The 16605-nt window shown below is 35.3% G+C and overlaps 2 protein-coding genes across 2 annotated transcripts; both read left to right on the top strand.

Moving 5' to 3' along the window:
• On the top strand, positions 1-5893 carry LOC140957213 (neutral ceramidase 1-like). Its single transcript, XM_073414349.1, has 9 exons — positions 1-933; positions 1129-1337; positions 1574-1918; positions 2522-2786; positions 2915-3185; positions 3255-3380; positions 4272-4335; positions 4629-4798; positions 5182-5893. Exons 1-9 carry the CDS (start codon positions 620-622, stop codon positions 5728-5730), a joined length of 2313 nt encoding a protein of 770 aa, XP_073270450.1. The 5' UTR covers positions 1-619; the 3' UTR covers positions 5731-5893.
• Positions 5894-10941: 5048 nt separating this feature from the next.
• LOC140957745 (uncharacterized) lies at positions 10942-12858 on the top strand. The gene is made up of 2 exons (XM_073415117.1): positions 10942-11724; positions 11962-12858. Exons 1-2 carry the CDS (start codon positions 11129-11131, stop codon positions 12659-12661), a joined length of 1296 nt encoding a protein of 431 aa, XP_073271218.1. The 5' UTR covers positions 10942-11128; the 3' UTR covers positions 12662-12858.
• Positions 12859-16605: the final 3747 nt, after the last annotated feature.

Genomic DNA, 16605 nt, shown 5'->3' with positions numbered 1-16605 from the left:
AATCGCTGTAGTTCTCGAAACCCCTTCCTTCTACTCCACTGCGAACACCTGCACCAAACAGAAAGCTATTCCTCTCCATGCTTTCAAAATTCAACTATTCCTCTTCATCGCTGGAAATGTTCAAGTTTTTTTTCTCTGTAAGTCATGAATTCAGCTATTTTTCAGTCATTTATTTGATTTTCTAATTTATGTGTTCATTTAGTTTTCCTGCTTTTGTGTACTGCGGAAGCGGAGCGTACACGTCTCGAAATGATTGTTTTCTCCGGAAGTTTCGGGTTGCTGCTTAATCGTGATGGCGAAACCGAATAAATTTTGTCTGATTAGCTGCATCAATTATTGATGAAATAATTTATCCACGGTTAAGCGATATTTTGACCTTGTTAATTCGAGCATTTTCGATATTGATCGACTAAGCTGTCGTAAAGATTCGGTTTTTGTGTTTACTTCTTCTTCTAGTTGGTTATATAATATTGTGTTCCAGGTTTTGCTGAGAACACGACTTTGCCACCTTGGCTCCTTCTCGTGTGTGTTTATGATCTTGTTTCCGATATTTCGTCTTTGGTTAGGAAATGCTGAGAAGGGTTTGAGCAAGCGAGTCAGTGTTGTTGATTGACTTACCATGTCGAGATTTGTTGGAATGATTTTGTGGCCAGTATTGTGGTTACTCTTGGTCGAGAAAGGGAGATCGGTAGGATCAGCTTCTAGCTATTTACTCGGGCTTGGAAGCTATGACATCACTGGACCAGCAGCTGATGTTAACATGATGGGATATGCTAACATGGCCCAGACTACATCTGGTGTTCACTTCAGGTTGCGAGCTCGTGCTTTTATTGTAGCGGAGCCGCAGGGGAACAGGATTGCTTTTGTAAATCTTGATGCTTGTATGGCATCCCAACTTTTGACAATAAAAGTCCTCGAGAGGTTGAAGACGAGGTAGCTGTTGCTTCTTAACCAACTAATGCTCTTCTATTTTTGCTATTTATAGAGGCACCCATGTCATGAAACATGCAATTACTGCGCATATTTTGAAAAGAGTTATAACCTTGCTATGTAGTTGTTTATGCATGTGGTACTAGTTTCATTAATATTGTGCTATTTGATATGGAAGATGTTCATTTGCTATTCCAGGTATGGAGGTCTCTATAACGAGAACAATGTAGCCATTAGTGGTATTCACACCCATGCTGGCCCGGCTGGCTATCTTCAATATGTTGTGTATCTTGTAACATCCCTTGGTTTTGTACGCCAGTCTTTTGATGCCCTTGTGGATGGAATTGAGCAAACTATCATCCAAGCTCATGACAACCTTCGACCTGGATCAATATATGTGAATAAAGGTAATAGAGCAGTCCTTATAGTTTGTTAATGTGAATGTTCATGTGTGTACCTAAGTGGAATGAATGATCTGTATCTCTGCCTTGAGTCTCTGCTTTTAGTTTTGTGATTCATGTTCTTATGTTTCTTTAAAAGGAACAGATCTCAAGTATCACTGAATATGTTAAAGTAGATCGTTTAAGGAAGCTGTTGACATCTCTGCATGTCATTATTCACCAATTTTTGGCACAAATAACAGGGGAGCTTTTGGATGCTGGCATTAACCGTAGTCCAAGTGCCTATCTCAACAATCCAGCCACAGAACGCAGTAAATATAAGTATGATGTTGATAAAGATATGACCCTCTTGAAATTTGTTGATGATGAATGGGGCCCAGTGGGTAGCTTCAATTGGTTTGCGACCCACGGAACATCTATGAGTCGTACAAATTCATTGATCAGTGGGGACAATAAAGGAGCTGCAGCACGCTTTATGGAAGACTGGTTTGATCAGAATAGTGGCAGTGATCCATCCTCTGTCATTCCTGACGTTGATGAAAACACCCGAAGAGTCTCAAACATTATTTCATCTGTGAATGACAACCGTAAGTACTTGGATTGTTAACGAAACACGTTTCAGTATTGTGTAGCAAATTCAAATACGACAATATGAACTTAAACTGACTTAACCACCGTATCATGAAAATAATAATTTGATTTGTTAAGAAAAAGTTTAAATTTTCTAGAAAAGATTAATGGATTAGTCTGTTTTCATTTGAGGGCTTGCAAATGTGAGCCTGACTACAAAGATTCGTTCGTTACATATTCATAGAAATATCACATCTGTTATTTGTACGATACTCTGTTTTTTTATGTTGAAGAACGTTGTTGATAAGAGGTACGTCAACTTTAAAATAGTAAATATTTCTTTTTCTTAGCGTAATATTTCTGTGTTTCTTTGTATAGTTCTATATCGATTTGGATTATGATCTTCGTATTACACTGTGCTATATATTGTGGCATTCATGCTGTTGGAAGAAATTTATTACAGGCTTCCTCCTCCTCAAAACTCTTATTTTGTGCCTAACTCTGTAAAGACAGTGTAACTGCTCGATCTTTGTAGGCATGAATATGCCTAAGAATGGACCTTGGCATAATACTAAAAAATGTATTTAGTTTTAATTGTTCATTGTGTGTTCCCTACGCAGATCATGAGTTACTAGAACTTGCTGCTTCTTTTGAGCATCTGTCTGGTAAGTCAACCACCAGATTTATGAGCATTGCAAGACGTGTAAGAAGTTCTCTCAGGCAGGCTGATAATCCAAGATTTGTATCTGCATTTTGTCAAACCAATTGCGGCGATGTTAGTCCAAATGTTCTTGGGTCCTTCTGCATTGATTCTGGATTACCTTGTGATTTCAATCATAGCACATGTGGTGGAAAGAATGAGTTATGCTATGGTCGAGGACCTGGGTATGAATACTTCCACATTTTAGAATTTTGTGGAATTTTGCCGTAATTACAACTTGCTGCTTGACTGGAGAACAGAGATTCTCATGTACACTAAAATCTGAAATTCTTATACATCAACTGCATGGCAGGTATCCAGACGAATTTGAAAGTACACGCATTATTGGAGAAAGACAATTCAGAAAAGCACTGGAACTTTTCAACTCAGATTCAGAAAAATTGAAGGGGAAGATTGATTATCGCCATGCTCATCTAGATTTCTCCAACCTTGAGGTGACAATTACCAAACAACGAGGAGATTATGAAGTTGTAAAAACCTGTCCAGCAGCAATGGGGTTTGCATTTGCTGCTGGCACAACTGATGGACCTGGGGCTTTTGATTTTAAACAAGGGGACAACAAAGTATGACAATTGAATTTGTTTCTACAAGTTTATGCTTGAATTTATCATATACTAATGTTCTCTCTTCAGGGGAATGCATTTTGGAGGCTGGTGCGCAACTTTCTTAAAACACCAAAAAAGGAACAAGTTGACTGCCATAGTCCGAAACCCATTCTGCTTGATACTGGTGAAATGAAGGAGCCTTATGATTGGTCGGTAAGTTGTAATCCTGCCACTAATAATTTGTTTTTGTGTTAATGGCCTTTAAATCTTTTCTACTTTACTTTTGAAGAAGTCATCTGAAGATCCAATCATTCACTTAATAGTTCCATCAAAACATAATGGATATATGGCTTACTTTGGTTCCTGACTCCCTGTGCATGGTTCTGTAGATGTGTTTCTTGTCTGCAAGGTGTCTAGCTACACTTCTAGGATGTAAAGTAGAACAGATGCAAGTCAATCTAAGTGCCTAAGGTTTTTCTGTATCCCAGTGGGAGACATTAAAAACTTTGGGGTAAAAACACGTTCACACAATTTCACAGAAATTGAAACTTTACTAGAGAGCAACAAAAATTTCAGGTCGAGATTAGTAGTTTGAGCTATTGCTATGGGTGGCGAATAATGCAATAGAACACGATTAAACTGATTGCATTGAATGGAGGTCAGTACATAGATTGTAGCCATAGTAGTTTAAAATTGGTGATGGCACTTGATAGAGCATCTTGAGTAGTTCAGAAAACTCCAACACTGATTCTTGTGAGAGTATTTTCTCTTCTGCTAGGGGAAAAGACCTCTGACTTTGTATCCATGCTAATGTTGTAATTGCAGAGAACAATCTAAAGAAATGGGTTTCAAGTTTCAACCAATGAGATTGAATTTTTTTGATGCATTTTGGATAATATATTTATTTGAGGTGAGTTAATTTTCAGGTTTTGTGGTCTGGTATTTTTTTTTATTGTAGTTTTCATGTAAATTAGTTATGCATTGGAGGTTTCTCATTCATTTTTTTAATCTTGAGTATGTCAATATTCCCTGCTCCCCCTTAACCCTCACCCTCCTCGTGAATCATAAACCTATCATCTTTAATCTTTTTCTCCTTGTTTGCAGCCTTCAATACTTCCAATCCAAATTCTGAGGATAGGGCAACTGGTCATTCTCAGTGTACCCGGAGGTATAAAAGTTAATTGGAAGTGTTTGTAATTTGTATGTGGGTACAATGAACCTATCTGGCAATATGAGTTAAAATCATTTTTGTTAAAATCAAGGTTGGGTATAAAATAATTGCTAAAGGAGCCCAATATGCCAGACGTGTATGAGACGAGGGACTTTTTTGACATATTTTGCTGAACTTTCTTGTTTCTTGATCAATTTTAAATCATTAATCCTTTATGTTTTTTCTCTGTGGGACTTAATTTAACATGATTAGGACCTAAATATTTTTTGCTGTCCCGTGTCCTGTGCCAGAATTCACCACAATGGCTGGAAGACGGCTCCGTGATGCGGTGAAAACAGTAATCAAAAGTGGAAATAGCAGTGAATTTGGTAGTCATGTCCATGTTGTCATAGCTGGGTTGACAAATGCGTATTCACAATATGTAACAACATATGAGGAGTATCTGATACAAAGATATGAGGTAAGCCATTTCAACAATATCAAATGAACTTGCTTTTGACTTTGAATTCTTTCATATGTACGATGTACTTATTTTGTTCTTTAATAGGAAACAAATTCTTCAAGAAATTTAAAATATACTTTGGAAGAATGAGACAACCTTACAAAGAAACAAATTTGACCATTCAATAGTGACTCTAATCTCAACACGAACAAATTGCACACTTACTTGTTTAGTATGATATAGGTTATCATCCAATTAATAAAGATCTTTGAGGTTTTTGTCCGGATGCGTACCTGAAATGCAATCCAATATGATGATCAGATGCTGTGGATAATAGTTGAGATGAATTATTTAACAATTTATGAGACACATTTGATTTTGATTTTTATGATATGCATCAGGGTGCATCAACATTATACGGCCCACATACTCTTACCGGCTATATTCAAGAGTTCAAGAAGCTTGCAGCTGCCCTTATAAGTGGAAAATCAGTTGAACCTGGGCCACAACCGCCTGATCTTCTAGAAAAACAAATGAGCTTACTCTTACCGGTTGTGATGGATGCAACTCCTATTGGTGTCAAATTTGGTGACGTGAGCTTAGATGTACCAAAGAACGCCACCTTCAAGAAAGGTGACAACGTGACGGTCGTTTTCTGGGCAGCGTGTCTCAGAAATGACCTAATGACTGAAGGCACATTTGCTCTTGTAGAGATTCTTAAAGGGAACAATTCTTGGGAACCTGCTTATGATGACGATGATTTTTGCCTAAGATATATATGGTCTCGGCCTTCTAAACTTAGCACTCGTAGTCATGCAACTTTAGAATGGAGGATACCCAAAACTGCTGCTTCTGGTGTGTATAGAATTCGGCATTTTGGTGCTGCAAAGGCGCTTTTGGGATCAATTAAGCATTTCACAGGTTGTTCTAGTGCTTTTGTTGTTTTATGAGACTTAGTTTACTAATATTATGAGAAGAAAGGTGTTGTATTGTAAGTAACGGTATACATTTTAAAACAATTTGATGGTTTGATATGATGGACGAGGACTCATATACAAGTGATGGTATTCTGTATCAGATATTTCTCGAGTTAGGATGTACGGTAATTTCCTACTGGATACTTTTGCAGTACTATACAATACTTGGTGTTGATGTTGAGTCTAGAATCGACTTGATTTTGTTTGATGTTGAGATTTTACATGGTATATCACTTTGCCATCCGAAAAGTGCTGCTATAACTTTCTTAAACCATATGAAAGTGCTCTTGGTGTAGTTACTGATGCCTCCAGTTTGAAAATCATAATCCCAACATCTCCTGAGATAGAGATTCATATGTTTCTTAAAATCACATTTAGTTAGTTACATTGACATTCCTTGAGATTTGTTTATATCTACCGATGTTTTAAAGAGTTTTCATTTAATTGATTGACGTTTTAGTTGAATTATGTTTACCGTTTTGGGGCCAGGTGGTATAAATAAGAACATTTGTTAGGTATCTGAGCCCCCAGTGGTCTAGGGAATTTGGACGACGAATTGATTGTATGTTTCCTACCTAGATGAGAGTTTTGCTGCGACTGTTTTATGCATATGGGAGGCCCTGAACTAGTGTTCTATGGACTAGTTGGAATTAACTTGAAACATATGTAACGTGAGTTTTATGACTAGGCGTAGTACTGTCAAAACTAGCTGGTTTTATGTAGCCGGATGGGCTAGCCGATTTTGACTGTACTAACTATCAAATTAAGCAGAACGGACAGGTCTAACTCGTTTTGGCGGCTCTACTTGGGTGACATGCACCATTCTCCGTCCTTCCAAAAAAATCTTTGAGTGAGCTTCAAAGCTCAACTTTCCACTGTTTCTTTATTTTGGTATTGACTTTAATCAACTTGAATTTATGATAAGAGATTAGATTATCAGAACCTTGAAGGCTAAAGCAGAAGCCTATATACATTAAAGGTTCATTTAAGCAATCAAATCTTTTTTGGGAACGGTATAGCACTTGTTAGAGTAGATGCCCTGCAAGTCAACTGTTGACTAGGGATTTTATTGACTCAGTTGTAAAGAACAATATTTATTTTAATATAATTCATTATTTCATGGTTTGTTATTTCTTTATCTGTATACCCATGATTTCAAACATAGATAAAGACCTTGATTATACTTTAATACAAATGAATCGTAATTCGATGTTGAAACTCATTTGTAAACATTGTATGATCTAAATTCGTTCCTAGTCGATTCAGCCGCCTAAAACGTGGATAAAGGTCGCTTGAGCTCGAGACTAGCATCTGTGATGTTGTGTACTGCGTTTCTTGGTAAGGGCATAGAGATGTCCAAACATACAGATGGGTAGTCATATGATGATTATACCGAACAACCCTCCCTCGGACTTTCCAAGTGGTTATCATTCATCGAGAGGATAAGTCCGTGGTTATGATTGTACACCATTAGTCCTTACGACCCGGGACAACACTGAGGCTCTATATGCTAGGGCTGTGCTTTGACTCGTTTACCGACTCCAGGAGAGTCATCAGGTGGCGAGGTTGGGTATAGTTGCGACACATATAGGAGCCAGTGCATTGTAGTCGGGGATTCACCGCTCACCTACGGGTGTGGATATCCTATGTGATCTAATGTAATAATAGTGCATGGAATCTCTGGCCAGAGTATGAGATGTACATTGAAGAAGGAGTTCTCCAATAGTACACGCGATGCCACTATTATAGTTATCACATAGTTATCGAATTAATATGCAACCCTCGATGAACCAATGGTTGCAGATTCGATCGGGATATATGAGATGAAGGGACCGTACTGTACGTTAATCATAATCGACTGGTTCTTGCAGGCACTATCAGTGATACCTAGGGGATCATGGGGCGATGCTACTAGACGCTCTTACCATGATCCGATGGGTGCAATCAGAAATGAGTTCTGACATTCTTAATCAAGGTGTTGATGAAAAGAATGGGGCTAACTAGGGTAAGCCCGAATAAAGGATTATGTCCTGAATCACAAAGAGTTGTGAACCCACGGCTAGCTGTATCCCTGAACCATTGAGGGTCACACAAGTACTGGATTGTTTGTTCCCGTTGAGAGAATAAATTCAAGAAGTTGAATTTATATTATATAGTAAATTCAAGGAGTTGAATTTATGATAATTAAATTTTGAGAGAATAAATTCAAGTAGTTGAATTTATAAAATTTGAGAATATGATTTATTAAACTCAAATGTTGGGTTTATTAAATATTAAATTTTGGAAGTGATAAAAATTCAATGAGTTGAATTTATAATTTAAATAATAAATTCAAATGTTGAATTTATAATGTATTTAATTTATTAAGCTCAAAAGTTGAGTTTATTTATTAATAAATTAAATAAGGTGGGTATGTTTAATGGGCTTGTAAGAGTACAAGTCCATCATAATAAATAATTAAAGTTTTAATAGGCCTTGATTAAATTAATTAAACTAGTTGGACTAGCCCAATTAATTAAATCAAGCCCATTAATGTTAATTATGTCATTAGGTTATTATTTAATTATAAATAATACATGTTGATTACAAAACCCTAGCCCACCCCACCACATGATTTACGTCTCCCACTTTCAAAAAGAAAAAAAAATTGGCCTCTTTGGTTTTTCTTTCCAAGGTTGAGCCGCCTCTCGTTTTAGTCTCCAACGTAAAATCTCTTCCAAATTTTCTAGTGCAATTTGGAAGAGGAACATACCATCCAGTCGTGGACTTGATAGGAGGATTTCATCGAAGAAAGTTCGTAGGGAATCAACAAGAGCTAATCCGTTTATACCGGATTAGTTGGAGTCCAGTGATTTAATTCACAAAGGTATAATTCTTTAAACATCCTATGCATGTTTAATTCCTGAAAACCATACGAGTGTCCAAAAGAATTATTTTGTTTTCAAAATAAAATAAAAATTTTAAACTTCCGCTGCATTTGGGCACGTAGAAAACCGAGATCCAACAGCACTAAGAAAATTTACCGCTTGCTTCAGCTTGCGAGGCTGTGCTAGAGATTGGCAACGCTGGAAATGTATGTACTGATGAAAAAGCAGCATGGTAAGTAAGGAAGTTCGGCTCGGGTTTTGAAACAGCCACCAAAGAAAGACTGTTTCTTCAAATATGAATTATTAATTATGGTTAGATCAATTATTTAACCACATTATATACATGCAAATGTATAATATTACATTGATCAGACAAGATTAACATACCACAATGGAATGCTGCAATTTCGTCTGTAACGCAAATGAGCTGGGGCCGACACTCTAACGCACATTTTTTGAATTCTCCACACCAAATGAAATTATAACAACGGCACGCAACATTTGTGCGTCGGACGAACAATATTTAGTACTTGACTTCGATGTTTTATCATTTTTCACTTTGGAAATGTTGATTTGGTATCAACTCAACTAGTACTTACACAAAAAAAATTGTATAGAAATTTAATAGACAAGATTTAAAAAATAAATATCCCAAGACTTTTTTTTAGAAGAATAATCAAGCTACGATTTAAATAAAAACAATTAATATAAAATATAAAAATTTAATTGACACCTGCAAATTGGTAGGGCCAGGTACGAGTCCGAGTCCGAGTCCGAGTCCAGTATTGAAAAGGCTTCGCAGCTGTATTCCAATATATTTACAGACTCAAGAAACCAGGTACCCACCCAATCACAACCTATAAAATCACTAAAGGACAAATTCCCTGCCAAACAAATCACAATATTCTAAGAAACAGATACGATAAAAAAAAATGTATTTATTTAATTTATTTGAATTTACAATACTTTAATAATCTATATTATCTGTTAAATATATTAAACATATGTGGATTTACAAATTTTTTATGCTTTTTTACAAGTACAATATTTTTCAATTATTCGTACTATATGAGACTTGAGCGTGGACTCGAGATTTACTTATCTCGGACAAAGAAAGTACAAAAAAAAAAACAACTAAATCTACCTAAATAAATTTGAAAAAATACTCGCAATCAACGGAATTTGAAGTTAAGATCAACAAATCTCAGGACCTCAACTTTAACCATTGGACCAAGATCTCATCGACATATGCTTTCAAGTTTCAATCTCATTCGTAGTTAAAAACTAATGATAAAGACTACTTGAACCGTATACGTCTAATCTCCTCTCAAAACTGATTTATTTGAACTTAATTTTTTTTCGTCTTTATTATTATCATTTTGTTCTAAATATAACTGAAACTTAATTTTTGACAACATTTTCGAGAACTTATAATAAATGAATAAATATCAGCGACCAAACGTGTATGAATTTTATATGTCGGTCCCCTTTTTGGCTCATTGCAAATAATAGTGACAAAAATCATTTTAGCCTCATACAATATGGTCGAAAAAACAATTAATCTCATTAATTTTATATGCTCTCAACAAATATGATACATCCCTTTATCCCTTGAAATATTATTTATGCATTATGACGTTGGAACTTGCATTCACTATCTTTCAATACGCACTGAATAAATTTTTGGACTAACACAATAACTTACAAATCTTGTTCGTCAAGTAAATTAGATTAGAATATCATTTTTTAAAATGTATGCAAAACTTAACATTAATTATCACATATTATCATAACATGTCATTGAAGAAAGTGAATACGTTCTAATATAATGAATTGAATTGTGAATTGAATTGTGGATATGTATAATAATTTTTAAATAATGGAACACTATCTTGTATGTGTATTTGCGTGCCTATATTCTCAATAATTATTTTATTTTGCTTTTTATTTGTCTTAAAATATTTTATTTGAGGAGATTTTATGAAAATTTACACTTTGAAAAAATTGTGGGTGTTTGAATAATTCAATTATCTGTCTAATATACAAAAGAAAAAGTGTAATATTATCACACAATATTTTATATTAAGACAACATTTAATGAAAAATAATAAATCAACTTTTGTAAATAATATGTAATATATATTTTTTAAAATAACTTTTTAGAAAAAGACAAGTACCCAAAACAAATAAAAACAAAATACCTCAATTTTTAATTAAAAGCAACAAAATACAGGGGAGGGGGTATTGTGCAATTTTCGGTCGACAGATAATGTGAAGGATTCCCATTGCTGGCATCTAGCATACGTGCAACCCTATACAGCCTGTCATCCACTCCCGCCCAACGTCGGCCCATATACATACACCATTGCCAATTTCTTGATTTGCTCTCCTTTTATTCCCCTACATACCATTCTTGTTTGCTTCTCTTTCTGGGAAGAAAATTGGTTGGTGTATAGTTGTTTACTGTCCCTGACAATCGCTTCTGCGCGGGACGGTATACAGTGATGGATCCATGTCCTTTTGTGCGGATTGTTTTAGGCAACTTGGCTTTGAAGTTCCCTGAAAAACCCCATCCTTCGGGTCTCTCGTTTTACTGCAAATTCAAGCTAAAAGGGTTCCCTACCCAGGTTTCGGATGTTTCAGTTCTTACTTCCGACAGAGATGCTATTGAGAGCAAGATTCTGGCCTGCTTCACGTTGAGAAAGGCGGAGCTAGAGAAGTTAGCGGAGAAATCGAGCAGCTTTTCTTGCTTGAAGGTCGAGGTTTACAGGCGAGGGGGAGGGAGTGGTAGTTGCGGGTTTGGGAGTGGGGGGAAGCTTTTGGGATGCGTTGTGGTGCAGTTGGATTTGAAGAGTTTTTTGGAGAATAATGGGGGTACTCGGAGATGTTTGATTCAGAATGGGTGGGTTTCGATTGGTGTGTCGGAGGCGAAATTGCATCTGAATGTGAGGACCGAGCCCGACCCGAGATTCGTGTTTCGATTCGATGGGGGACCCGAGTGCAGTCCCCAGATTTTCCAGGTCAATGGGAATGTGAAGCAGCCTGTGTTTAGCTGTAAATTCAGTTTCAGGAACTTCGGGGAAAGAAATTTGCTATCCAGGTAATGTAATTGTCTGATTTCCTTCCAGCCATTCTTTCCTGTTATAGTTTACTCGGAATGAAGAATCTTGATTGGTAAGTGGTTGATACATCTGTTGTATGGATTTACGTTGGTTTGGATTGTAGTTATATCTGATTCTATTGTTCGGGTTTTCAATCTAAGTAAATATCTATCGAGTAGAGTTTGAATTTTATGTTCCTTCAATGGTTTTGTTGAAATTTGATTATTGTTGAACAGATCCTCGGTGTCGGAACCAAGCTTCTCGCTCAGGTGCTTTAATTCATTTGCAGAACAGAAAGGACCTTCCACAAAAGAAAGAAAGGGATGGTCTCTCACTATCCACGACCTTTCGGGATCCCCCGTGGCCGTCGCATCCATGGTTACGCCATTCGTGCCATCTCCGGGGACCGACAGTGTCAGCAGGTCCAATCCAGGGGCTTGGCTCATTCTTAGACCGAGTAACAGTACATGGAAGCCGTGGGGTCGCCTCGAGGTGTGGCGCCAGCGTAATGGCATCGGCTACCGATTTGAGCTCATTCCGGATGGGGGAATAGACTCGATCCCACTTGCCAATTCCACCATTAGTGCCAAAATTGGAGGGAAATTCAGCATAGACATTACAACTGGACCTACCCCAATAACTAGTCCTAGTAGCAGCTTCGATCTCGGTTCGGGTTCAGGGTCGGACATAGGTTCGACATCGGGATCCGGTTCTTGGGCACAGGTCTTGTACAGAGGATTTGTGATGTCGTCCACAGTAGAGGGCAATGGCAAGTGCAGCAAGCCAGAGGTGGAAGTCGGGGCTCAGCACGTTTCGTGCACCGAAGATGCTGCAGCTTTTGTTGCGTTGGCGGCTGCCATGGAACTTAGTATGGATGCTTGCAGGTTGTTTTCACAGAAGCTTAGGAAAGAGCTCAGACCAGTGGATCCCGAATAGCCTGTTCGGGGGATTTGGATTCCTAGAGTCAAGAGTGTACAGTGATCGATAGTGTTTTTTCTTCCTGCTTTTGGTGTAGTTAGCTGATTCATTTTTATGTTGTTTGAGAGTTTTACATCAAGTTCTTGATTGATTTTGAGTTAGTTAATCCTTCTATGTATGTTTCTGGCTAATCACATAAGAAAGCAAATTCTCGACTCCTTTGTCTGATTTAGAACATAGCAAATTCACCTAATCTTGTCTGGGTATTGGTCAGCAAGAAAAGGTGGCCTTTTTTTGGCTTTAGACCAAAAGAGTGTTGGCTTTCATTTAAATTTCAACAACTATCAACAGCTGTTAGGAATGACAATGGGTTGGGACGAAGGTTTGGATGCCTTCTTCATCCTCGCAACCGAATACATCGCTCATCCCTATCTCAATCCCCGTTTTTCTTTCGAGGATGAATACAAAACTCATCCATCCACGTCTCAATCCTTTTTTTCCCTCATCGGGGATTCACTGATTAGTCCTCGGTAAATTTTATTATAAAATACATAAAATATTAGCAAATTTATAAATAATATTACTGAATTTTATTATAAAATTATAAAATACATAAAATATTTTGATGTAAAAAATTTTGATTAATTTTTAAAAACAATCCCAATATAAAAATATTGTTACCAATAAAAATTGTTATTTCAAAAAAGTATATATCAAAATTTTTAGTAAGAATATATTTTTTCAAAAAATTCTCAAAATAAATAATAAAATATACATATAATATCTTAATAGTTTCTTTATCTCTACGCAGCATGAATGAAGTCAAGATAATATTTTTATGTTATAATAAGCAGGTGTATTATTTATAATGCATACAAATAATATAAATTAACTAATAATATTACTTTTAATTTTAATGTTTATTATATTTATATCTTATTTTAAGGTTTTATAAAATTTGATAAATCACAAAAAAATTACACTTTTTAATTATTATTATTATCGTTTGGAAGGGTTCGGAGATAGAGATACATGTATCTATCCCAATATGATTCAGGGATTTTTTTAAAATCCCTAAATCAGAACCCATACCCGAAAAATCCCCTCTAACTCGATCTCATTTCTTGTTTTTTCTACGGATAAAATTATCATTCCTACATGAGAGCAAATTTTCGATTAAATTAAAACGTAAAGAAAAATTTGATTAAATTGAAATTACAAACCACATTGGTTTAATTTCAAGCCTAGATAATGATTTGCTATTTTGGTTTTTTATATTACATCGACTTTGATACATCTTTTTTTCATGTTTTTTCTTGAGGTCTTTAGAAAGCTACAATCAATAGGATTTTTTGGCCTGATGGAACTTTTCTCTTCATATTATTGTGAAATTTATTCAAATTCTGGAACGATGAAATATTATAACATTCAAATTGTTGAAATATTAGCTTATGCAAAATATTAATCTTCATTTTATTTCGAATATCCGAATTGTAAAATTTATATCTTTTTGCATGAAATGATTGGACAATAGTCAGATCGCAAATAAATTAAAGGACATTATGAGACAATATAGATGTCATAAAAATCTATATATAATATAAATAGGGAATCTATCGTCAAGTACAAAATAAAAGACAAAACATTATTAAGTACACTATTATATTGCTCTATAATTTTTTTATTTTAAAACTTTAAAATGATTTGCTATATCATTTTGTCACTATGTTATGACATAATTATAGTTATCACTTATCATATCTCTCATCTATTATGTAAGTTGGTATCGTACTAACATATATATTTCTTGTAACACAAACATTTTTTTTAAACGGTTTAACGAGTCGATTTTGTGAGATATATATCATCATTGAAAAAATATTATTTTTTATGTAAAAAAATATTTTTTATTGTAAATATGAACATGATCGATCCGTATCACGAATAAAGATCCGTAAGATCGTGTCACAAGAGATATAATTTTTTTTGTAATTAGTGAGTTTTCTTTTTAAAATTTACAGCATCTTATAAAATATATTTTTATTTTCTAATTAGGGGAAATATTGTCATTTTGCGATCATATGGTATAGATATTATTCCATATTCAAGTTACAATCACTTTTAAAAAAGAAACTACTTTTTGGTATTATATATTACAAGTCAATGTGCACTATCCTAGTATAGTTGTTCCAAGCCTTTTTCTTTCTTTTTAGCCCTCATTATTTGCTCTTGTTGATTTCTCTAAAGATGAAGGCTTTCCAAAAGTGATTAATGAATGGTGAAAATTTTATTTGTTATTATTTTTGTTAAAGAAACTAAAGATCCATATGTTTTTTTCTCGAGATATTGTTACAATATCGAATTCGAGATTTCATCCTAATTGATGTGGTGAAATTAATTTTTGACATACGTAGTACTTAGGAATGTGAAGTTTCCTTATTTTTAGTGATAAGATTTTTAATGAACTAAGATATTTGTCTAATCAAAATTGACGGAAATTTTCAATTGATGGACGAGGGTTCGGTTGTAAAATATCAAGATTTTCGAGGTATGCTCCACGTCCAGAGTTGTTTTTTCTGCTCTATGCATTGTAAGTTGATGTCTCAAGATAAATTTGTTGGGGCACCATTTTTTTCATACCCAAGGCACATCGGAAGTTTTAAAATTTTAATTTCGACACTCGAAACTATAATTGAGCGTCATATGTTATTTAATATTCATAAGGTGTTTAGTTTGTATACCTGTGCGTAAATTATGTTGGACTCCAAACCAATCTAGTATTAGTGGAGATGACCCTTCTTGTATCTCTTTTCGAACAAATCTCCGCCTTTGAATGTCTAATCAGATCCACGACAAAAGACTTTGTTCATTGTTTGGATTGCACTAGAAATCGCAAAAAAAATTTCTTTGAGACTGAAACGTCCGAATTTCCAAAATCCAAAGTCGGTGCAGAGACAACGAGAAGATGCGGTGATAGAAGTGTTGGCCGAAAATTTCTTCACCGAAATTATGGTGATGGCCGAAGGTTTATTGCAAGGGGAGAAAGGATTTTGTGAACTTTTGTGTGCAAAAAAATTCTCATGTTTTGTGCCCATCATGACATATTTATAAAGTATGATTCTCGATAGCATTAGAAATTCCTCACCCAACAAGATTTTTAATCTTTGTCTCACCAGGACTCTTAATTTTCTTTAAATAAAATTCTTTTATTATTATTATATCATGTNCTTTTACTCACCATATTGGGTAACTGTCAGTTTAGTGAACTCCATTACAAAAACAGATAGTTCTACTCTCCTTTCTTAATTAGTTGTTAAGCTAGCTTCAATTTCTTCCATCTTATATAATCAACTTATAAATTTCTTTATAAGCATTTTGTTTGATATCCATCAAACTATTGTTGCCAAATTCAACCACTTGAACTTTGACTTTCTCAACGGGAACACATAATCCGATACATGTGTGACCCTCAATGGTTCAGAGATACAGCTAGCTGTGGGTTCACATCTCCATGTGATTCATAATAACATTTATTCTTATTTGAGCTTACCCTAATTAGTCCGCTTCTTTTCATCAACTCCTTGATCAAGAATGTCAGAACTCATTTCTGATTGAACCCATCAGATCATGGTAAGATCGTCTAGTAGCATCGCCCCATGATCCCCTAGGTATCGCTGATAGTGCCTGCAAGAACCTTAAGTCATGATTAACGTACAATACTGTCCCTTTAACTCATATATCCTGATCGAATCTGCAATCATTGATATATCGAGAGTTGCATATGAATTCGATAACGATGTGATATATCTTTGAGTAATAATAACGATATGATATGTGCAACTGAGGAAACACCTTTCCAAAATGCACACGTCTTACTCTGGTCAGAGATTCCTTACAATATTAATTTATCATACCACATATGATATCTTCACTTTAGGCAACGGTGAATCCTCGACTATAAT

The sequence above is a fragment of the Primulina huaijiensis genome, chromosome 14, assembly GCF_012295235.1.
Source record: "Primulina huaijiensis isolate GDHJ02 chromosome 14, ASM1229523v2, whole genome shotgun sequence".
Lineage (NCBI taxonomy): Eukaryota > Viridiplantae > Streptophyta > Magnoliopsida > Lamiales > Gesneriaceae > Primulina > Primulina huaijiensis.
This window is presented reverse-complemented; position numbering and strand designations above follow the sequence as displayed.